At 36.9% G+C, this 19,425-nt stretch overlaps 1 protein-coding gene across 28 annotated transcripts in view; it reads right to left on the reverse strand.

The window, feature by feature from the left end:
- Window positions 1–19,425, reverse strand: part of GPHN (gephyrin) — a 264,585-nt gene that overhangs the window by 37,014 nt on the left and 208,146 nt on the right. For 14 of the 28 annotated variants that reach the window (XM_033515109.1, XM_015630244.2, XM_033515127.1 and 11 more), the window contains 5 exons: window positions 16,510–16,572; window positions 14,146–14,188; window positions 10,751–10,888; window positions 5,749–5,841; window positions 2,711–2,766 (listed from right to left, as the gene is read on the reverse strand). In XM_033515109.1, coding sequence (XP_033371000.1) covers window positions 2,711–2,766; window positions 5,749–5,841; window positions 10,751–10,888; window positions 14,146–14,188; window positions 16,510–16,572 — 393 coding nt within the window. Of the gene's footprint in view, window positions 1–2,710; window positions 2,767–5,748; window positions 5,842–10,750; window positions 10,889–14,145; window positions 14,216–16,509; window positions 16,573–19,425 lie in introns of all 28 variants that reach the window. The other 14 variants (XM_033515125.1, XM_033515123.1, XM_033515121.1 and 11 more) reach the window with 2 other exon arrangements.

The following is a 19,425-nucleotide window of genomic DNA, read 5'->3' on the forward strand; positions in this document are numbered from 1 at the left end:
CAGGGCTGTGTTCCTCTAGGATAGAGACTGTGAAGATAAAGAAATGATTTCTCCTCAGAAAACATATTAATGTGCAAAAATTTCACAGTTCTTCCAAAGGCCTTTGAGATCTCACTTTTACCTGTAATGGAGCAATACTGGTTTCTGTCCTTTTCCTTCATTACTGACAATCTACTACATTTTATTCACTGAATAAAACCCAGAAATAATCTACTAAGAACAATCTTTATCTCAGGCATTTTCTCCTGCACATTATTGTTCCTCTCCTGTGTGATTTAGAATCATCCATACTCCTTTCTGTAAAAAGGCACAAGTTAATGGAAAGGTGGAAAATGCCTGCTTTTCATCCTATACTGATTAGTCTAGGGCCTCTTATAAACACCTTTAGCAAGTCTTGCAGGAGATGCTCTGGTCTGTGTAAGTCTACAGAAGGAAAATAATTTTTCCTGTGCTGAGTGTGTCACCAACAGGCCACTGTGGATGGCTCGTGACCAGTAATGTCAAGTGTGCCCTAACCTTCCCAAAGCAGGGTGATGTCTGAAAGTTTTCCTTGATATACAATAAAAAAGGGCTAATGTAAACATGACCATCTGGAGATGGAAATCAGAAAATACACAAATTAAAAATTGATACAGAAACGTCCAACTTGGCTATATGGCCTCCCTGCAATTCTGAGTCCCATCTTCCTTGCTACTAGCATTTACATAACCTTTTTCCCTACAGGAGGAGCCAAATCTAAATCTATTTTGAACTCCCTGCTGTGAATCATTCTGTTAATTGGTCTGTAACATGAAAAGCAGAATGTTGCTGCTGAGAGTGACTGAAGGGTGAAATGAGACTGAGGAGCCTTCCAAGGCTATAAATAATTTCTTGGGAAGGAGATGAACCTGAAGATGTGTTTGCCCCAGAAAAAATCTTTGACCAATTATTCTGAGGTCAACAGCCTTGTTTTTCTAACTTGCCACTGGTATTTTCAGAAATAGTCTCTCTCTGCATGCCTGCTTCCCACCCAATTTTTCCTCCTTGCCAGAGAGCCTTCCTATTCCCTGTAATCTGGGAGGACAGACTGTCTCTGCAGAGAGACATTTGTGAGCTCTTGAACTTTGCAGGAGGGAAGCAGCTTCCATTTGCTCTTTTATCTTTTGTACAAACCTCCTGAACTGATTAGGACACTGAAACACTTCAGGTCTCTAATGGGAAGTACTCCCCATTAGAGACAACCTCAACACTACTGCTTTTAAGCAACACTGTGCTGTGATATTTAACTAGCAAAATGATAATATTGATGACAGGGGAATAGTGATAGAAGTGATAATTCAGTGGGTTGCTTTGCTGGTTCTTGCTATTTTATAGTGATCATAAAAAGGGTTGTAAAAATAGTTGTCAAGTCTTTTGGATTCTGGACCAACTCTTGAAAATGTAGTCAGGAAAGCTAAAAATACAAGGCAGGTTAAAAAGCCACTGAATTGATTTGCTTTTGTTTTTTTAGAATTTAAAGTAATTTTTCATATTTTGTACAACAGATCCATTAATCTAAGTTCACATGAATATCAGTACTGAGAAGGTGTCTATTATACCAAAGTATAATTCATGATGATGGATGGGACCTAAAGCAAAAATAATTTTTACAGTTCTTCCTGTCTATCATGATTACCAAAGTAAATGTCTATTACACATTTAGGGACAGTTCAAGTTCCTGCAACTGATAATACTTCTAAAACCTGATTACTTTTGAAATATGTCAAATTTACTTGGACTTTTTTGTTTAGCAGTCAAAATGGACGCACTATAAAATCCTCATTAAAACTGATCAATTCCTTGTTCTACCTGTGACTTATCCCTTTCTCCATCATTTCACATACAATACACAGAAATATAAATCAGGACTTGAAATAGCTGGAGAAGCATTTTGGCCTAACTCATGTTTTCCTGAATGCAGCTGGCAAGTATGATTAAATGGACAGAATAACAGTAGTTGAACATAACTGATTATTTTTTTCTCATTACCCCAGCATTAGCACAGAAATTTCATTAAATATGCTCTTGAGTTTGAGAGCAAATCGTGAAATGTGTCTGCTCATGAATATTTATTGAGCACAGCAGGTCAGAAAGAGGTCATGCCTCACCTTGCTTTTAAAACCAATCCATGTATCTGCTAAAGTGCACAAACATCCTTCTCAGAAACCAGCCTCAAACCAGGCTGCTGCCAGGCTTCCTCAAGATTGTTCAGATCGTTACCTATCTATAAAAGCTTAATAAAAAATTTATACACTTCATTTTGCAGGTATCACTGAAAAATGGAAGCATCTTATGAAAACAGTTATTGGGCTGACATCCTTTAAAAATCTTCCAGCAAGAGGGGGCTAAATAATTCTTTGCTTATGAATTGTTGTGCCACTAGAAATCTCATGTCCTCAAACATTGTACCAGGGCAGAACGTTACTGTATGCACTCCTATCAGACATGTCAGCACAGTGCTCTGAAGTATTTTGGGATATCCTTGTTAGCTCCTTATGTAACTGTACTACCTCACTTTCTGAAATCATGTCCCAAGGCACATAGCAGGAGGGTCAGTACAGCTGTGTCCTACTTCACACCACATCCAAGACTATTGAATTTTGGAGCACTAGCAAGGCTTGTAAAAATACAAAGCAAAATCTTACAGAAGAAAAACACATTAAAAAAAAAAGAGGAAAGAAATTGTGCTCACCTGCTCACCAGCCTGGGATTCCCCTATGATGAATCGATCTCCTGGGCCATCAGCAGCTGTTAAGAGGGACAACACAAATGGTAAACACTGAACACAACAAATGATGGCATTATAAACTAAGAACAGGAGAAGAGCAAAGATGATCTGATGTTTAGTTCCTCAGTATTAGCAAGACTAAGGTTGTAGAAGTTTGGCAAACATTCTTTTAGGTCCATTTGAGGTGTGTTTATTATTTTGAAAAACACAGGTTCTAGAGAACAGAGTATTTTTAACTGAAAACTTCTGGGCAGTAGGAGGTCATATAAATGAAGACTAGGAAGAATTCTATTAATAACAAAGATTTAAGGGTGTTCATGACAGTACCGCAATACTGAAAATTAGGAGTCAGAGATCAGTGATTTAAAAGTCTTTGGGACTTCCAATTTAGCAAATCTACATTTTTACAGGGTCAAAGAAGGCACAACTACTACATTTAAGCTCCTGCCTGCCTCAAAGGTCATTCAGCAAGTTGCATTAGTGGTATTATACACCATGGTGTAAAACACGTGTGAAGCACAAGCAGCTCTGCCTTTCCAAGCACAGTAGTCATGTTGCCAAGAGTGCTCCAACAAACTGGCCTTGAGTGATCACATTGAAATCTGCATTATTATTGATTTTAAATATGTAGCTGTCAAAAGTTGATTTCCTAGAGATGAAGTCTAATCAGTGACAACCTTTATCTTAATAACCTGTGTTTACTTCAGGAGCCCTGAATATACACCTAGGTAACCTTGTATGGGGAAGAACTGCTTTCAGAAAGGATGTCCATTCAGTCTATGATTTATCACATTTGTACTTGTGCACTGGCTGCAGCTTTGCAGGTCATTATCTGTGGTACTTAGTCATGTTTGAAGAGTAATAATTAACTTAGCTTTAAAAGCCTATCAAATAGACTAATCTATGAGCCTTAGAGTGAACTCTAATATAAAACAGTAGAAAAGGACTCTTCAACTAGATATCCTTGAATAATGCATGTAATACTACTGAAAACAGTTGTTAGACCTTCACCAAAAAAAATATGCACTTGGATGATCCAGCAAAAGAAGAGAAAGAAATTCCTAACAGCTAAATTATTTTAAATCTGATAAAATGCTACTGAATTAGATTTTATTCTCCCACTAATAATAATATGGAGACAAAGTTTATAGATGATGACAATGATATAAAACAAGAAAAGGACAGGGATTTGGGCAGACATGTTATGTCACTGAAAGCTAATCCTTAATTTTTTTGTAAGAAGTATCCATTAATGTAGCCAATATTACCTCTGCCTAAAAGATTTTTTTAAAAATATCCTAAGATAACAGGTTCACAAGAATAATAAGAATAGAACAAAACAGTATAGAATAGAACTGCCTGATAATTCAGGGCTAACCAAAATGTAAAGCAAATTATTAAAGGCATTGTCCAAATACTTTTGACACACAGGTTTGGGGCATCAACCCACTCTCTAGGAAGTCTGTTCCACTGTCTGCCTCCCCTCTTGGTAAAGCAATATTTCCTAATGTCAAACCTAACCCTTCCCTGGAACAGCTTTGAACCATTCCCACACATAACCTCTCTGGACACCTTGATCCCTTTCCCTCTGCAGGGAGCTGTAGAGAGCCATGAGGTCACCTCTCAACATACTTTTCTTCAAACAAGACAAACTCAAAGTCCTCAGCTGCTCCTCATAGGATATTCCTTCCAGCCCTTTCATCAGTTTTAGTGTCCTTCTCTGGACACATTCAAATATCTCAGTGTTACTCTGCTTGAATCCACCACTAAAAGTAGGGCTTGTGTATTGGTTCTGACAGAAATTGCTGAAAATGGTGTTCATGATCACTCTGCTCATTCTGCATGTTTACTGAGATTATACTCATGATTTGCCTTACCCTGCAGGAATCAGGTTGCAAGACAGCATTGGCTTGATCCCAAGGCCCTTGTCACTCAGCATTCTACTCAGAGCTCCCTCTCAGCTTTTCTCAGTGTTACATTGCCTGTATTTCTCTGGCTACATATGCACTTCCTTCCTGCTATTACTAGTCATTTTGGTCTGCCTGTCTCTCACACACACTCGTCTTGTGGACCTGAAATTTTATTTTTATATCAAATGCATGGGGAAGCTACTGGGTGACATCCATTGCCTGGGTCTGCAGACAATCCATTTCATGGGCAGTTGCCTTCCATGGTTTCAACTGCCAGTAACAAAAAAGGTATTTTAATGTCCCTGGAAGAAAGTCAGCTATTGTGTACAAATCTCAACATGGTGCTATGATGATTCAACTGCTGCCATAATTAAATGACTACTAGTATAATGTTCAATTCTGTATATTATAAATTTCCTTCACAGACACATGAGGTGAGCACCATTATTCTTATTTTACAAAGGGAAAAACTGATGCACAGAGAAGCAACTGGCACAAAATGATGCAGCACCTAGTGGCAAAGCAGAGTACAAATTCAGGTCTCTTGGGAAATCATATTTGCTGCTTGAAATGAAAATAGTCACACAACTAATTTAATTTATATATGGCAGCTGCAGTATTTTCAAAGTAAGAACCTCTTCTTTTGACGCATCTCCATAAGAGAACATAATGGTTTTTTGAAAATTCTCTGATGCAATCATTATCTGTATCAGTTCAACAAAGTAATAGATGTAAAAGAAAATCCTCATTAAATCTACAACAGAGGAACAGAAGATCAATCTGTAATTCAGGAACAGGTGTCCTGTTACTCTCCTGAATTTTAAATGTTTCCAATAAATGCACTAGCAGTGGAGGTGCACATCTGGGAGCACACATGGGTGTACATTTGCTTGTGTACACTTGTATCCACCTAAAAGATCTGAACTGTGCTTTACGGCCCTCCTTCAAGCAGCAGCATTATATAACTGTGACTTCAGCAATGATCTGTAGCAAATCTAAACTAAAATAACCCCTGCTGGATCCAAAACAGGTGAATTTACATGTTATAAAGTAGCAGACACTATACTTCATGTCCACAAAGTGAGTGTTTACCTCTGACAGCGTAACCGTCTTTTACTGATGCTGGAAACGGTGGTAGATTATCTTTTGCATATACATCTTGAGCAAGGACTCGCCCCATTCCATCTAGAAAAAAGAGAAAAGACCATGCTCTGTGTCATTACAGTGAGTGAAAGGGGGAAACAAAGTTAACAGCTGTGCTGTCCAGCAGGAGAAATGTATGTGTATGGGACATATAGACCTCTCAGGCTTTTTGATTTTTGACACTACCTACAGGAAAAAAGACTGGAGTCTGAAAGTAATGATAAAGGATATGTTGAAGTCTGTGCTCCTGGTTATGGGGCAATTGCTGACAGTAGATTTGAATGTCCAGCATCCAAGCCCAAAGGTGACAGCTCTGATTAAGGACCAGACAGAAAAACAAGTATTTGTTTCTTCAGGACAAGTTTTTCCCCTAAGATCTCTTAAATATATGTATTTTCTTTAATTTCCTTTATTTGAATTTTTATTAGATTTCATTTTGAAAAACTTGAAAAATGACATTCCAAAAGTGAATCCTGAGCACAGAAGGTGAGAGGTGATGAATTGAGAACAATAGTGATAGACTAGTTTTCATAAATTGACAAAGATGTTTTGCAATAGATTAGCTTCACCTACTTGCTGAGAGCATTTCTGCTTAATGCAGGGTGTGTGCAAGTAAGTGTCAGAATTATTTATATAAATTTACACTATTATAGTGCTAAATATTTTAATAGCTGTTTCAAACATACTCTTTCTCTTCACTCAGCAGCTATGACTGATGAGCTGTAATTTGGTTCAGACTCCCTGTAGAGACTGATATGAATTACTTCACCCTCAGTCAAGTGGCTGACACCAGCAAGAGCTTTATTTTTTAGTATGATATGGAACAGAGTGGAAAATATGTAACTCGCCCCTTGATGTAGTGTGAGAGAGAAAGCAGATTTATTACGTGTGTGATTAGATGTACTGGTAAGGGACACATGGGTCAGAACTACTGAGACTGGCTTGCTTCCAGTATGTCTAAGTAGAAGAAGGGAAGCCTTGCTCATAATAGAGGCCACTGCTCCGAGGGCATGTTGTGGCACCAAAAGGCAATATCCAGCTGAAAGTATGATGGAGTGAGAGGATGCATGATTACTTCTGCCAGGAGAATTTGTGTGGATATGTGCTTTAGAGATTATGATCTTAGAGACACTCCAAAAAAGAGAAGTGCATAAAGTGTGTTTCTTTTTTTTACAGACAGGGAAATGTGTGTGGGCTTCACTGGGAAGGCAGAAGAGCTAGTGCTGCACACTAAATGGACAGATTTTGTTAAAAAGTGCACCTACTCGATTTGAAAACATTCAACTCCAGTGAAGTGGTATTATAATGAAGACTATATTTTACTTATTAACACAGAATGATTTAGTTAGCAAATAATTATTGTAACTATAACATCACTGTGCTTAAATCTGTTGTATCAACTTTCAGCCTGAAGTTACTATTCATGCTGCAATGCCAAAAGAATTATTGCCATGAAAATGCTGCTGAAACCTGTTAAAGCAACTAAAAGAAGCACTTTTGTAATAGCCATTAATTCACCTGTGCAAACCTGCATATCAGTGGTTCTGATACACAATACAGAAGTTATAAGAAAGCTCACAAAAGCTTGTACACTTAGACTGAGAAAAAGAATGCAGACACAGACATTTAAATCATAGCACAGAAAGGGCAGCTATCAAAGGCCTACTAAAAACACCCTTTGTTCATAGACACACAAAATCTCATACAAAAGTGATACTTCTAATTTTAGCAGGCATGTTGTGCCTTCATTTTGCTTCTTGTCTGCATGCAAAATCACACCAATTAGAGCAAAGTTGAACAGTAAGTTCTTGGCATACTGCCATGCAGTATTTGAAAGGAATAAATGGCTAGCCAGTAATGGGAATGAGTTTCATTACAAGAAGAAAAATGTAAGAATTATTTGCTGAAACAGCCATAGGCATTTAAAATGAAGCAAGTCAGCAACTAGAGGACAATCTTGAGTACCTCTGTACTCTTTTATTAAAGAAATTATTCTAAAAATACTGTTCGACCCTATTTTGATTAATTGTAATTCATAAAAATGTTCTGAAGAATTTTAATGTTATCAAACTGCCCCTTGTGATGCCCATAGCTTTCTGACACAAAATGGAGAATCACATTAAACTCACTTTTCCAATGTGGGTACTTGCTAAGCTTAGGTGGTGAACCTGGTAGTGTTCTGTGAAGAAGTTTGATTTCTCTGGGGCACAGCAATAAGACAGATCTTGCACTGGGATGTGATGGGTTTTGTAAATACTGCCCTGGTAGCACTTCAGTGTGAATGAAAAGTCAATGCTACCAAAACAATCAGTCAGACTCTTGGACTAGAATAGAATAAATGTGCTGTTCTCTGGCTTAAGCTTATAAAATGCAGATTGCTTCTGCATTTTAGTTTCAGAAGAAGGATCATAATCATGCTGTCTACAAACTTAGCCTTATGTGCCCATGATATACTCAGGTAACTGCATTTATTTGGAATAAAAGCCTAGCTGGGGGCTTCATACCAGATATTGATGATGACAGGTGAGAAATATGCGTCAGATGCCTCTGGTTTGTGACACTTTTGTAAAATGCTTTAGGACTGTCCATTTTTTTTTAAATGTGAAAGAGGTTAAATGATCTATGCAGTCACTGAGCAACATACCATCATGAAAGTCACGTTTCAAAACATAACTTTAATGATCCTCTCCCTTATAGTAGGAGAGAATAGATAGATCTGAGAGACTACAGCATACCTTGACTTAATCAAGAATAAAATCAGGACTGTACTGGGTATTTGTACAGAACAGCATTCAGTAGCTTTATTTACAAGGATGAATCCAATGAAATACGCTTAGTTTTAACTAAATCAGGTTAAATTAATTAGGCAATTAACACTCCTGGAATTTTGCACATTTCACTTTCCTTGGGGAGAAACTGTGCTCCTGAAAGATAGTTTACAAAAGCTCAGTGGCAATTCTAGACACAAAATCACAAAGAAAACCAAGACAGCACATTAGTGCGTTTCTAAATACATCTTCAGATGTCCAGAACTGGATTTTTACAATTTTCTGAAATTAGATGTATATTACAAAAAAACCCCAATAAACAAACCTGTAACTAATTTAAAAAATGGTTCTTAATTAATTGCATTCTTCAAAATTAATGTTTTTTATCAAACACATAACTGTGTGTACATGCACACACAAACACATATGTCTATACCAAAAAATTCTATGTATTTGTCTGTATAACATTATGGTGATCACTTAAGAACTTCTGGAAATGCATTTCTGTCTTGAGATTTGTATCTGTAGATTAGGAGAACTGAATTTACAGTATCACTGACACAAGCACGTCCTTTATGCTGTCTCTTATAGGCTCTATCCTGAAATTTCATACTATATACTTAGAAATCTTACAGTGCTAAAATAAGTGTATACTACTTGAAAAACAAATTGCAAGATAAAATTTTGCACTACAGTGCAAAAATATGAAGGAACTGTTGGTATAATTATGTGAACATTAAATCAAGACTCTGTCTCTGAACCTACTAATGCTACCATCGATCTAACACTTGTGTTTTGGGTGAGATGGAAGAGGGTCAAAACTAAAGTGACTCAGCAGACTCTGTTCATTATTTTTGAGAGAACAAGAGTGCCAGGAATAACAATACATATGTTCTGAACTTAGAATCAAAACTTCTTTTATTCCATGAAGAATAATAATCCTACAGTATCTTAACTGTATCTGACATACCAAAATAAATATATGATGTGGTTATTTTTCAGGGAGGCAGATGCCAGTCTTTCATCCTTTATTTCAGGAGTTCAGGGTTGAATACATAGTATTTGTTTGGACTGAATGTACCCAACACCACAGCTCATCATACTGTTTACAAAGGGCTGTCTTAGAGGAGACATTTAACTGACAGCTACTCAAAAAGGCCCAAAAATAGTTATGCTCAGGCATTTATGCCTTAGTGCCTTCTAATCTGCACACCATTATGAAAGTGCAGGGTGTACTAATATTCCTTGTTGATCCAGTATTGCTGCTGTTCTAAATGCAGCATAAGGAGCATTTTCTCAGAAATCCTGCTGCCAAGGCACAGGGGAGCACTGAACTTGGAGTCACTAAATGCACAGGTGTGATATTACATACATTCTGCTAAATCAGTATGCAATATGAAGACATCTTGAAGGCTTCTGGCAGCACACAGATTTGGCAAAGAACATGAAAACTTTGAACTGTTAAATGAAAACTTCTGTCCAAGCCAGAAGACAGAATATTCCATTCACAAACCATTCATGTCTCTCTGCTGTCTGCAGCACACCAAATGTCCTAAACATTTTTGTCTTTCAAGGTTTATGGTTCCACAATCTCTTTGCTCACCACCTAACTCTTGGACAATCTGGAAGAATCCCTGGAAGAGGTTTCTGCTTCCCTAGCTAGTTTAGGTTTACTTGTCTGCGTGTTTCCTGTCATGGTTTTGTTATGTGCCAAGACCATTCTCCCAGATAACCCCTAGGCCTGATGTAAGGAACAGCAGAAGCTAGTGAGGCACCTAATAGACATTATGAACAGTATTTCAGGAAGGAGGATAGTTTAGCTGAAAAAACATGAGTGGTGCCTTGCTAATTCCTTTTAGGGCCAGAAAATCACTTCATCTATCCCTACTTATTCATGAGTATAGATACAGTCACAAAGTCACAAAGTCTGGTATTTTGCTCACTGTTTGGTGCTTTTGAAGACAACCTCACCACATAAATCAAAACCAGTTACTCTCTACAAAGTTTCTATAGATCAAACGTTAAAAGGAAGTAATTTCAGAAAATGATCATGTAGTGGTAGAAAAGGAATTGTATTTATGTGAAGACGAGGAAAATTCTGGAATTTAATTAGAAACTGGAAAAAGAGACTGAGATGAACTATAATCACCCTCATGCTCACAAAGAATCCAACTTAATGATACCTCTGTAATTGATGATTTCTGTTCCAAGCACTGGGGTCATCTCCAGAACTGTGATGAAGGCCTTGTCCATAGATGTCAATGGGAATGGTGACATGCGATGTCTTCTTGCTACCTTGGTAATGTCAACAGCACTGTGACCTGCAATGAGAAAGAACAAGTTCATGTGTGCTACAGTGAGCAGATTTGTGTAGTGGTGTTCATTTAAACCACTTTACTGAAACTAATCTGGCACTCTGGAGCAAATTAAATTAGTTATCACTATTGAGCTCTCATGTCCAACACTGGGAAGACACTGTATTCAACTAGAATCAAGAGAGTGTATATCCTTATCTATAATGAAGAGCATACCAGAAGTCTTGATGAGCATGAAAAGATTGGTTAATCTAAAACAGCAGCCCTTCCAGGTGATGGAGTAATTTTCACTGAGTATGACAATCTGAGACTAATTCTGTTCTGTGAACCCAGGACAATTCACTGCATTCTGTTCTGCACAAACACAACTCAACATGCCGTGTGCACAGATACAGTGCAACAATGGACACTGTGCCAGGGAGCCTACAATCCAAGAGTGAGATGGCAGTCAAAAGGTTTGAAAGGAACATCTAGAGAGCACAATGAAGCCACCAGGCAGTCCAGCCAGCAGACACTGTCTCCAGCTAGTGGGCATCCTACCCATTGTCAAGGTTTTGCTGTCACCATAGCAAAATGTCATTTAAATGTATGATTGGAGTGGAGGCAGTAGGACAACTTAAGGAAAGCTTGTTTTACCTAGGTGTGAGGCCCAGGTAGGGAGAAAATATGACAGAAGTTGACTGAAAATTAAGCCAACAGCATGTTTGATTTCATGATACTTACTGAGAGATTAAACAAGGGGACAAGCTTTGAAGGATTTTGCAAGTGAAGATAAGCAACTGAAGAGAGAACTATTGCAGGAATACATAAACAAGAGTAACAGAGAGAAACCAAAAGCTTAGGACAATTACAATTGCAGAGTAACTTGAAAGGGTTTTCCTAGAACAAAAAGGTATTTATGAGAGCCAAAGGGGATGATGTTCTATATGTGATATGTAATGATATTCCTAAGCAACATAAATTACAGTACAGAAACTAATTTTAATGACACGTTTGGCTTAGAAGTCTCTACATGAATATCTCATTTGATGCTGCACGTGCCTTCAGATTCTGGAAAAAAATAGATTATTGCTTGAAGTATAGTCTTCTAATAAAAAGCTAGTAAAAAATGGCACAATAATTACGCAGTCCAAGTCCTTCCTTCAGAAGAGGAGGTTTCTTAATTAATCTATATACACAATACTTGTTCAGCACTAACACACGCTTGCCTTTTTATGTGAGAGATTGTTCGCTAATTATTTTTTACTATTAACACAGTAACCACCTTTCAGAGAAAGAAGTAGAGACAAGTAAAACTGCCCATCTAATTCTTCCATGAATGATTCTGGAAGAAATTATTTGAACAATCTCTTTGTACTTACTTAGAAGATAGCATGATGAAAAAAGCAGGCACTGTGAATTTGTCTAGCACAAATAATTTCTAACTGACTTAATTCTTTTCCTTAAGATAGCAGTTGGCATTTTGAGGAAGAGAGAAACAGCTGATGAGACATTTTCTAAATATATTAAGACTTTGCAAACTCTTAAACCTAACTTTCTCATAAGAAAACTAGGGAGAAATGATCCGAATTAAACTATTGTAAGATAAAGGTGTAACAAATGGAAAAACTCCATTCCTGGTTTTAACAACGGGGATCTCCCTAGCAAGGTTACATTTCCAGTTATTATGCCTGGGTTTTGTTCACAACATTACTGAAGAGGAAAAGGAAAGCGTTTGTGAAATACAGTTAAACTTCCCATACCCGCCTCTGCATGGAGAAGGAAACCCTACTATAGCAGCACTGTTATTCCTGCAGGTCCAGCAGATTGCACACAATACATGCTGAAAAATTTTCCTGATGTTTTAAGTTGGAAAATATGAAGGAAGATGCTATGAAAAAATACATCACAGCAATGAAAGCTGAGGGAATTGTGTGGCAGTGAACAACCTTTTTGCTATTGCCACTAGATGCTTTTACTGCTTCTAGCAGTAATTTCACTGCTACTTAAAACTCACTGTTAGCTACTGCAGAAACTCACATTTCACCTCTTTAAACCTTAAAAAGTGATAGAATTCGCAGGTTTTGAATGCTTTGAATGGTCCCCAGAGAACAACCTTCAGATTCGCAAGTCTGTCCCTAATGCATGTCATTTGCTTATGTCAAAGGTTCTGTTAAAATCTTCTGAGAAATGCCTTCTCCAACACAGACCTTTTGAAAATAGATAGAATTCCCTAATCTCTGACATCTTTTTTCCAACACCAAAAGTAACACTCATTATTTTTGCAAGAAAACCCAAGAAAAATTGAGCTCCTTTAGGTTTAACACTAGCATGAATAACCATAAAGAAGAAAGAAAGAAAGATGCTGGTGTAACTACTAACCTTTCTCTCTCCCACTTCTTCCTACAAACAAATGCTAACTCTTCTGTTAGAGGTATCACTGATTTAAATAGAGCCAGAGACAAACAAATGTTTTTTTTAAATTGTAAAATTACTAAATAGTACTTTGATTACAAGCAAATGACATTAAACAACTCCTCAGACTTTACCAAGTTATCTTTCACCAATGTAGAATGTCAGGTCTAAAAATAACTACTTAACATTAAGCTGCATTTTGTACGACAAAATAATCCTCTAGCTTTGAAGCAGCTAATTCAATTGGTTGCATAAGGTAGAAAATTCTTGACAGCCTGCTCTTTTACCACCAAAACAACTTCCTAGTCCTGTCATTATACATATATATATATACACACACACACACACATATGGTGGATCAAATTTTAGACTAGAAAAGATTCCCACAACACAAAGAAAAATAATTGTGCAAATTAAACTAGACATCATCTGGATCAAATGTGAATTCTTAACCTATGCATTTTTTTTGGTTTGGTTCTATGTAATCCAACATTCAAATTAATGGTGAAGTATGAAAATAAAAATAATGTATGTTCAAGTTGAGAATTTTCATTTTTATTGTCTTTGAGCGTTAATTCTTGCCCATAAAGGCTGCACACACATGATCACTTAAAACAAAACATCACAAACAACAAAGACCTCCACATCATCAGAAAAACAACTTAGAAGAATAAATTAAAAGCTGACTCTCCATTAATATATGAACACTTGGAGTGATTTACAGTTTTACCTTTGGACTGGATTTCACTGTCTTAAGTTATTAAATTTCTGCTGCAAACTCATTTAGTCCCACCTCTCATCTGACTATCACTTGCTGTTCTCTGAGTAGTCTTATTTCCTCAATCGAGCTAAGAAGTTTCTGCACTTACTTGCTCTGAGGATGTTCTCCTTGCTGCTGCACCTAGACTGGACCTGCAAAGAGAGCACAGAGTCTATGAGCTACAGAAGTTAACAAGAATGCAAAATACAGAGATAAAATGGGCAAGCTCCTGGGATCTAAGACAGAGGCTATACATATTTTCAGCAGCATTCTTACATATTTTGCATGAGGTAAGTATATTTAAGCAGAAGGGTAGTAGTTGATGATCAGAATCTGATACAAGCAACTTGATTCCACACCCCTTCCATAAGAAACAAGATGGCCTATGGACAGTAAGTGAGAAAAAAAATCAAAGAACAGTGCTTAAAATTATGTGTTAAGCTTCAACAGAAAATCCACATATTCTTATACAGCTGTAATTACAGTAGCTCTGAATCTAGATCCTGTTGGATGATTAGACAGATTACTAACGAAAGTATATGACCCAATTTAAAATTCTATTGCTGATATTTTCAAGTATTGAGAGTTTAAAATATTAACTTTCAATTATGTTGATTCTGAAGATGTTTTATGAGAATTCTTCGCAACTGTGTAAGTGACACACAGCTGTATAAACGGCTCCTGGATGGAGCTGATAAATTTACTCTGCTGTTCCTATCTGGTTAAAAAAAATGCTGTGTTCACTATGAATTTTGTAGTGGAATTCTGCTTTAAAAAGCAACTGTGTGAGAATGACATGTTTCTCAACAAACACTCTTCCTTGATGCTTAGCTACCACTGTGCTATTCCAGATAAACTGATCTGACTACAGGCAAATTGGACACTCGCATTGGTCTAATATTCTGGTAACATCAGATATTTACAATTCTGTTTACCATACAGATTTAAAAAATAATTGGTTTTTATTTTAAAGAGTATCAGCCTTGTAAACACAACACAGTTTAAATTTTATCTGTAGGGAAGCATCAATTCTTGTTAGTTCTTCTCAGGTTTGGAAAGACAGCACCATGTATAACCTGAAGCTGCAAGTTTTCAGATGGACTACTGTCAGGCCAGAAGACTGAACTGTCAGCACTTGAATAAAAAGCATTTTGTGTGTACAAAACCCCAGCTGAAGTAAACTTCACAGGAAGACAAACGTCTGAGACAGTAAGAACTGAATTCCTCTCTTTTTTACTTTATTGACAAATATATTTTAAATTTCAATGAGAATACTAATAAAGTAAAAGTGTGCACATGTAGCGGAAGAAGTGGAATAGCACAGGTGATGCTGAGGGTGTAATTTCCCAGCAGAACATCTGTCTCTGCTGCAAAAGCAAAGGACTCAATCCAGATTATCTTTCAGACCTCGCTTTTCACTTCCAGTCACAGAAAATTTGCCTAGGAAGTGAATATGTATGATCTAACAACTGGTAAAGAATGATATACCCCCAGCTGTTCAAAAGCTGCCTTCACAAAGGAGCAACCATTTAAGGCTGAAACAAACTGTGCCCCAGCTTCTAAACCTCTTTCTTCTGGTCCACAGCAGCTTGCCCCAAATAGATAGTCACATAAAAAAACTGGATTCTACAGCGCAACACAATCTACTTATTGTAATGGAATAACTTATGGAAAGTAATGTTGCAACTTAGAGTGGGTTATGGTGTCCTTCCCTGAAAAAAACTCTTGTTTAACAAAAACAAACAGAAAAACCCCACACCCTCCCCCCTTCCCACCAAAAATACTATACAAGAAAACTGCAAACAAAATATTAATGATGTCCAAATTTGGCCCAGAGTTGTTTTACCAGATTTCAAAGGCATAAAATGAACTCTCTTTGGAAGAAGTAAATATTTACCTATAATTTACCAAAGGACAATTCTGGGCCAAAAAAGGTGGTATAATGGCAGGAAAGAAAACACAAAAGAAAGGGAAGCACAGTTTGAGAGGGAGAGAGAAGCAGGATGGATGTGGCAAGGCAGAAGATGGTGAATGCAAAAGGAGACATGGGCCTATGTGTGTAAGACTACTGTTTAAAATGGAAGAGGCTCTCTTATTTCTCACTGAAAAACATGAAAAGAGAAAATGAGGAATGGACCTGCTGCAAAATAACCAAGCGATTCAGCAACTGTGGAATGAAATTCAGTGAGATAACACAGCCCTAAAGAAAAAGGCAAAAAACCAAAAATACAAAACACAAACATTTGAAACAATCTACTAAAACAAACTAAGTAAAATATGTGATCCAAAGGACACAGATAAAAGCTACTAGAGAAGGAGGAAAAATGTTAGCAGACAAAGACAGTGCTAAAGAAGTAAAATGGAAGTCAAGAGAGAGTCTTTCAACAAAGTGGAGGAACAGAAGGAGCCCAAACCCATAGCGCAAAGCAATGTTTGCGAATGGAAAACAGCTCCTTTGAGCAGTAATAGTTACTCTCGAGTTGTAGCCTCTATTCCTCCTCAGTTCATCTTTAAGCCCTTCCAACCTATAGTGGAGCTAGTGTATGGACAAAAACAAGAGATTTATAATGAACAGAGCAGCTGAGATTTGCAGATCAAATCTTCTTATATAAAAAACGTGCTGACAAAGTTTTGCTCTTAAAATGTCCAAATGACAATGGTAACAAAAGACAGCTGGCTTCAACATACAGCCTCTTACAGGTCATTTTTTTAATTCTGTGCACACAGAGGACTTCATATTTACTTTTTGATTTCTTACACCCAGCCTAAAGTTTCCATGTCATCACTCACCTGATGGGCAACATATGCAGTATGAGAAATAATTTGCTTCCCACAAATTTTAAAAGCAGCTGTGGAAGAGGAATCCATGATAATAAAATAAAAGGCTTGATCAGCTAGACTTGATCGTTTCCCAACCTATGCTCACAGCTGCAGAATACAAACCATGGTTTAACATAACTGACATCAAAATTAGCTATTACATAATACTTCTGTTTAATATGAATCACACATTTTTATCCTAAACGTTATTTTTAATCAAAACTCCAGTAAAATGATTTGGAATAAAACCCACCAGTTTCCTAACACATACAGTTTTGGCAGCAATGGAGCTTTTTATAAATAGGGTCATGTGCTTTAAGTGTCTTTTAAAATATTCATTATTTGCATGTTTTACTACTTTGTTATTTGTGACATTTATAAAAAACCTGTATTCTTTTCACAGCTATTGTTAACTGAGGAATCCATGCTACATTGCATGTAGTACCATGACTGACTGGGGAGAGTTATTATTAGGAGAATTTACTGTAATTCTTATTCACAGGTAGTTACAGAAATAACCTATGGCTGTCTTTTCCTTCACAGGGAAAATATAGATTTATTGTTTGTCCATTCTACAGCCTCTTGGCTCACAATCTATCTTGGCAGAAGATACACTGGGCTACCAGCCAGTACCATTCCCCTGCATAGTTCAGACAGAATGTAACCAAACCCAAAGCATTCAGTTCACATTACTCTGTATTTTAAGAAAACTGGATTTTATGTTCTTGAAAATGTAACTTCATCATGCTGGAACGCAGAGTAAGGTTTCTCCCAGAGGCTGAAGTAGTAAATAGAATGTGAAATAAAGTACTTAAAAATAAATAAAGGGAATGGTAAAAATAAAGAGTCCTGCAGGAACTTCTATCTGTCATGATAGGTCTGAAAAACAAAATCAGTGACTGTACTAAATTGGATTCATTTAAATTTACATAATATGTTTTGCTGCAAATAAAAATCAGTCTTAAAAAAATCAAGAAAAATAGAGAAAGACACAAAGAAAAGTTCATGCTACAAGTGAAAAATTCATGTGAAAAATAATGAAAAAAGAAAACTGAGAAACCCTTTAACACTCTACCATGACTGTTAGGAATTGTTAGAGAAATTACTTACCTTTTTAAAGTCATAACAAGATTAGCACAGAGTATTAAGTCAGCTCTTCATTATGGGAGGTACAATTAAAAGCCCTTGGTTATAATAAAACAAATTGCTAGACGAAGATGAAGAGTTTCCAGCCCAATATGAAAAGCTAACTTTCACGGGAGTACATTTTAACTCAATATTACAACATGAAGAACAATTCAGAACAGTGACATCAAAACATGAGTTACCACCAACAGAAAGAGCCCATTTCTCAGGAACACAGAGCCTGCAGGAGGCTGACCCATAACCTTTAGCACTTATGGGCAAGCACATTGCTCCACTCTGAGTAAAGCATGCAGAATGTGGAACCACCAGCAGAAACCCAAACACAGGCAGACACAGAGGACTAAGGTACAGCAGAGGGAATGAGCTCGCCAAGCTGTAATGAAGGAAGCAGGGTAAGCAAAGCACAGCAGCTGTTAACAATTTCAGAGCCGTGTTCTCACTCTCCCCAACACCAGGCAGGCCTGTTGAGGAGGTATTGCACACCTGCTGCACTTGCTCCTGGTGAGAAAGTGCAGAACTCATGCAGCCTCCTTAAAACTTCAGCAGCTTTATGAGGACAAGGTATCTGCTGTGATGTGAGCAAGTATGCTGCTGCTGCTGCTTTTGTTCTGCATGTGATTTATTAGTAATTTCATGACCGGAGGTCTGGACCATATACACCGTACTCGTGCCATTTGAATGGTCTCTGGAATATCTGCCTGCTTTAAACAAATTTCAATCACATGTGATTTGATTTACAACTGTAGGGGTTTGCACAGTGTCTTCTGCCTGAAATACCTTCTTATCCTCTAAGAGTGCAACATACATTATTCAGTGTCTCTAAATAAATAGATAAGAGAAAATTAAACCATGAATAACAATGTCTCAAGCTGCTCTGATAATACTTATAAAAACTGATTTTGGTGTGGTGTTCTAAGCAATATCCATAAGGTTAAACTAGGTGCAAATTAAAAAATGCAGTGAAATACAATGTTGATTTCATTAAAAGAACTGTGTTAAATCTATCCTGAGGAACAGAGAGAATAGCTTTGATTTAATTCATATGGAATATAAAAATAAAATTATTATAAAAACATTCACAAGAATGGCTTGGGTTGGAAGGGACCTTAAAGATTGTCTAGTTAAAAAAAAAAGTGTATCTGGAATTGTGTACTTCACAAAACATTCAATAAAGTTTGTGAGGATTAAAAAATCCTATTACGACATGCAATATTCCAATTTCAGGAATCAATTCTTATTCAAACAACACTTTTACACTGAGCTGAACACACAAGGTCTTAAGAGAATGCTTAATGGCCATCTGAATTAGGATTAAAGTCAGTTCAAAACAACAGAATAATTTTTTCTAATTATACTGAGACCACTTCTGAAATGGAAGGAAAAGTGAGCATAAGGAATTTGAAAGCAGTAGACATTACGCATT

The sequence above is a fragment of the Parus major genome, chromosome 5, assembly GCF_001522545.3.
Source record: "Parus major isolate Abel chromosome 5, Parus_major1.1, whole genome shotgun sequence".
NCBI lineage: Eukaryota > Metazoa > Chordata > Aves > Passeriformes > Paridae > Parus > Parus major.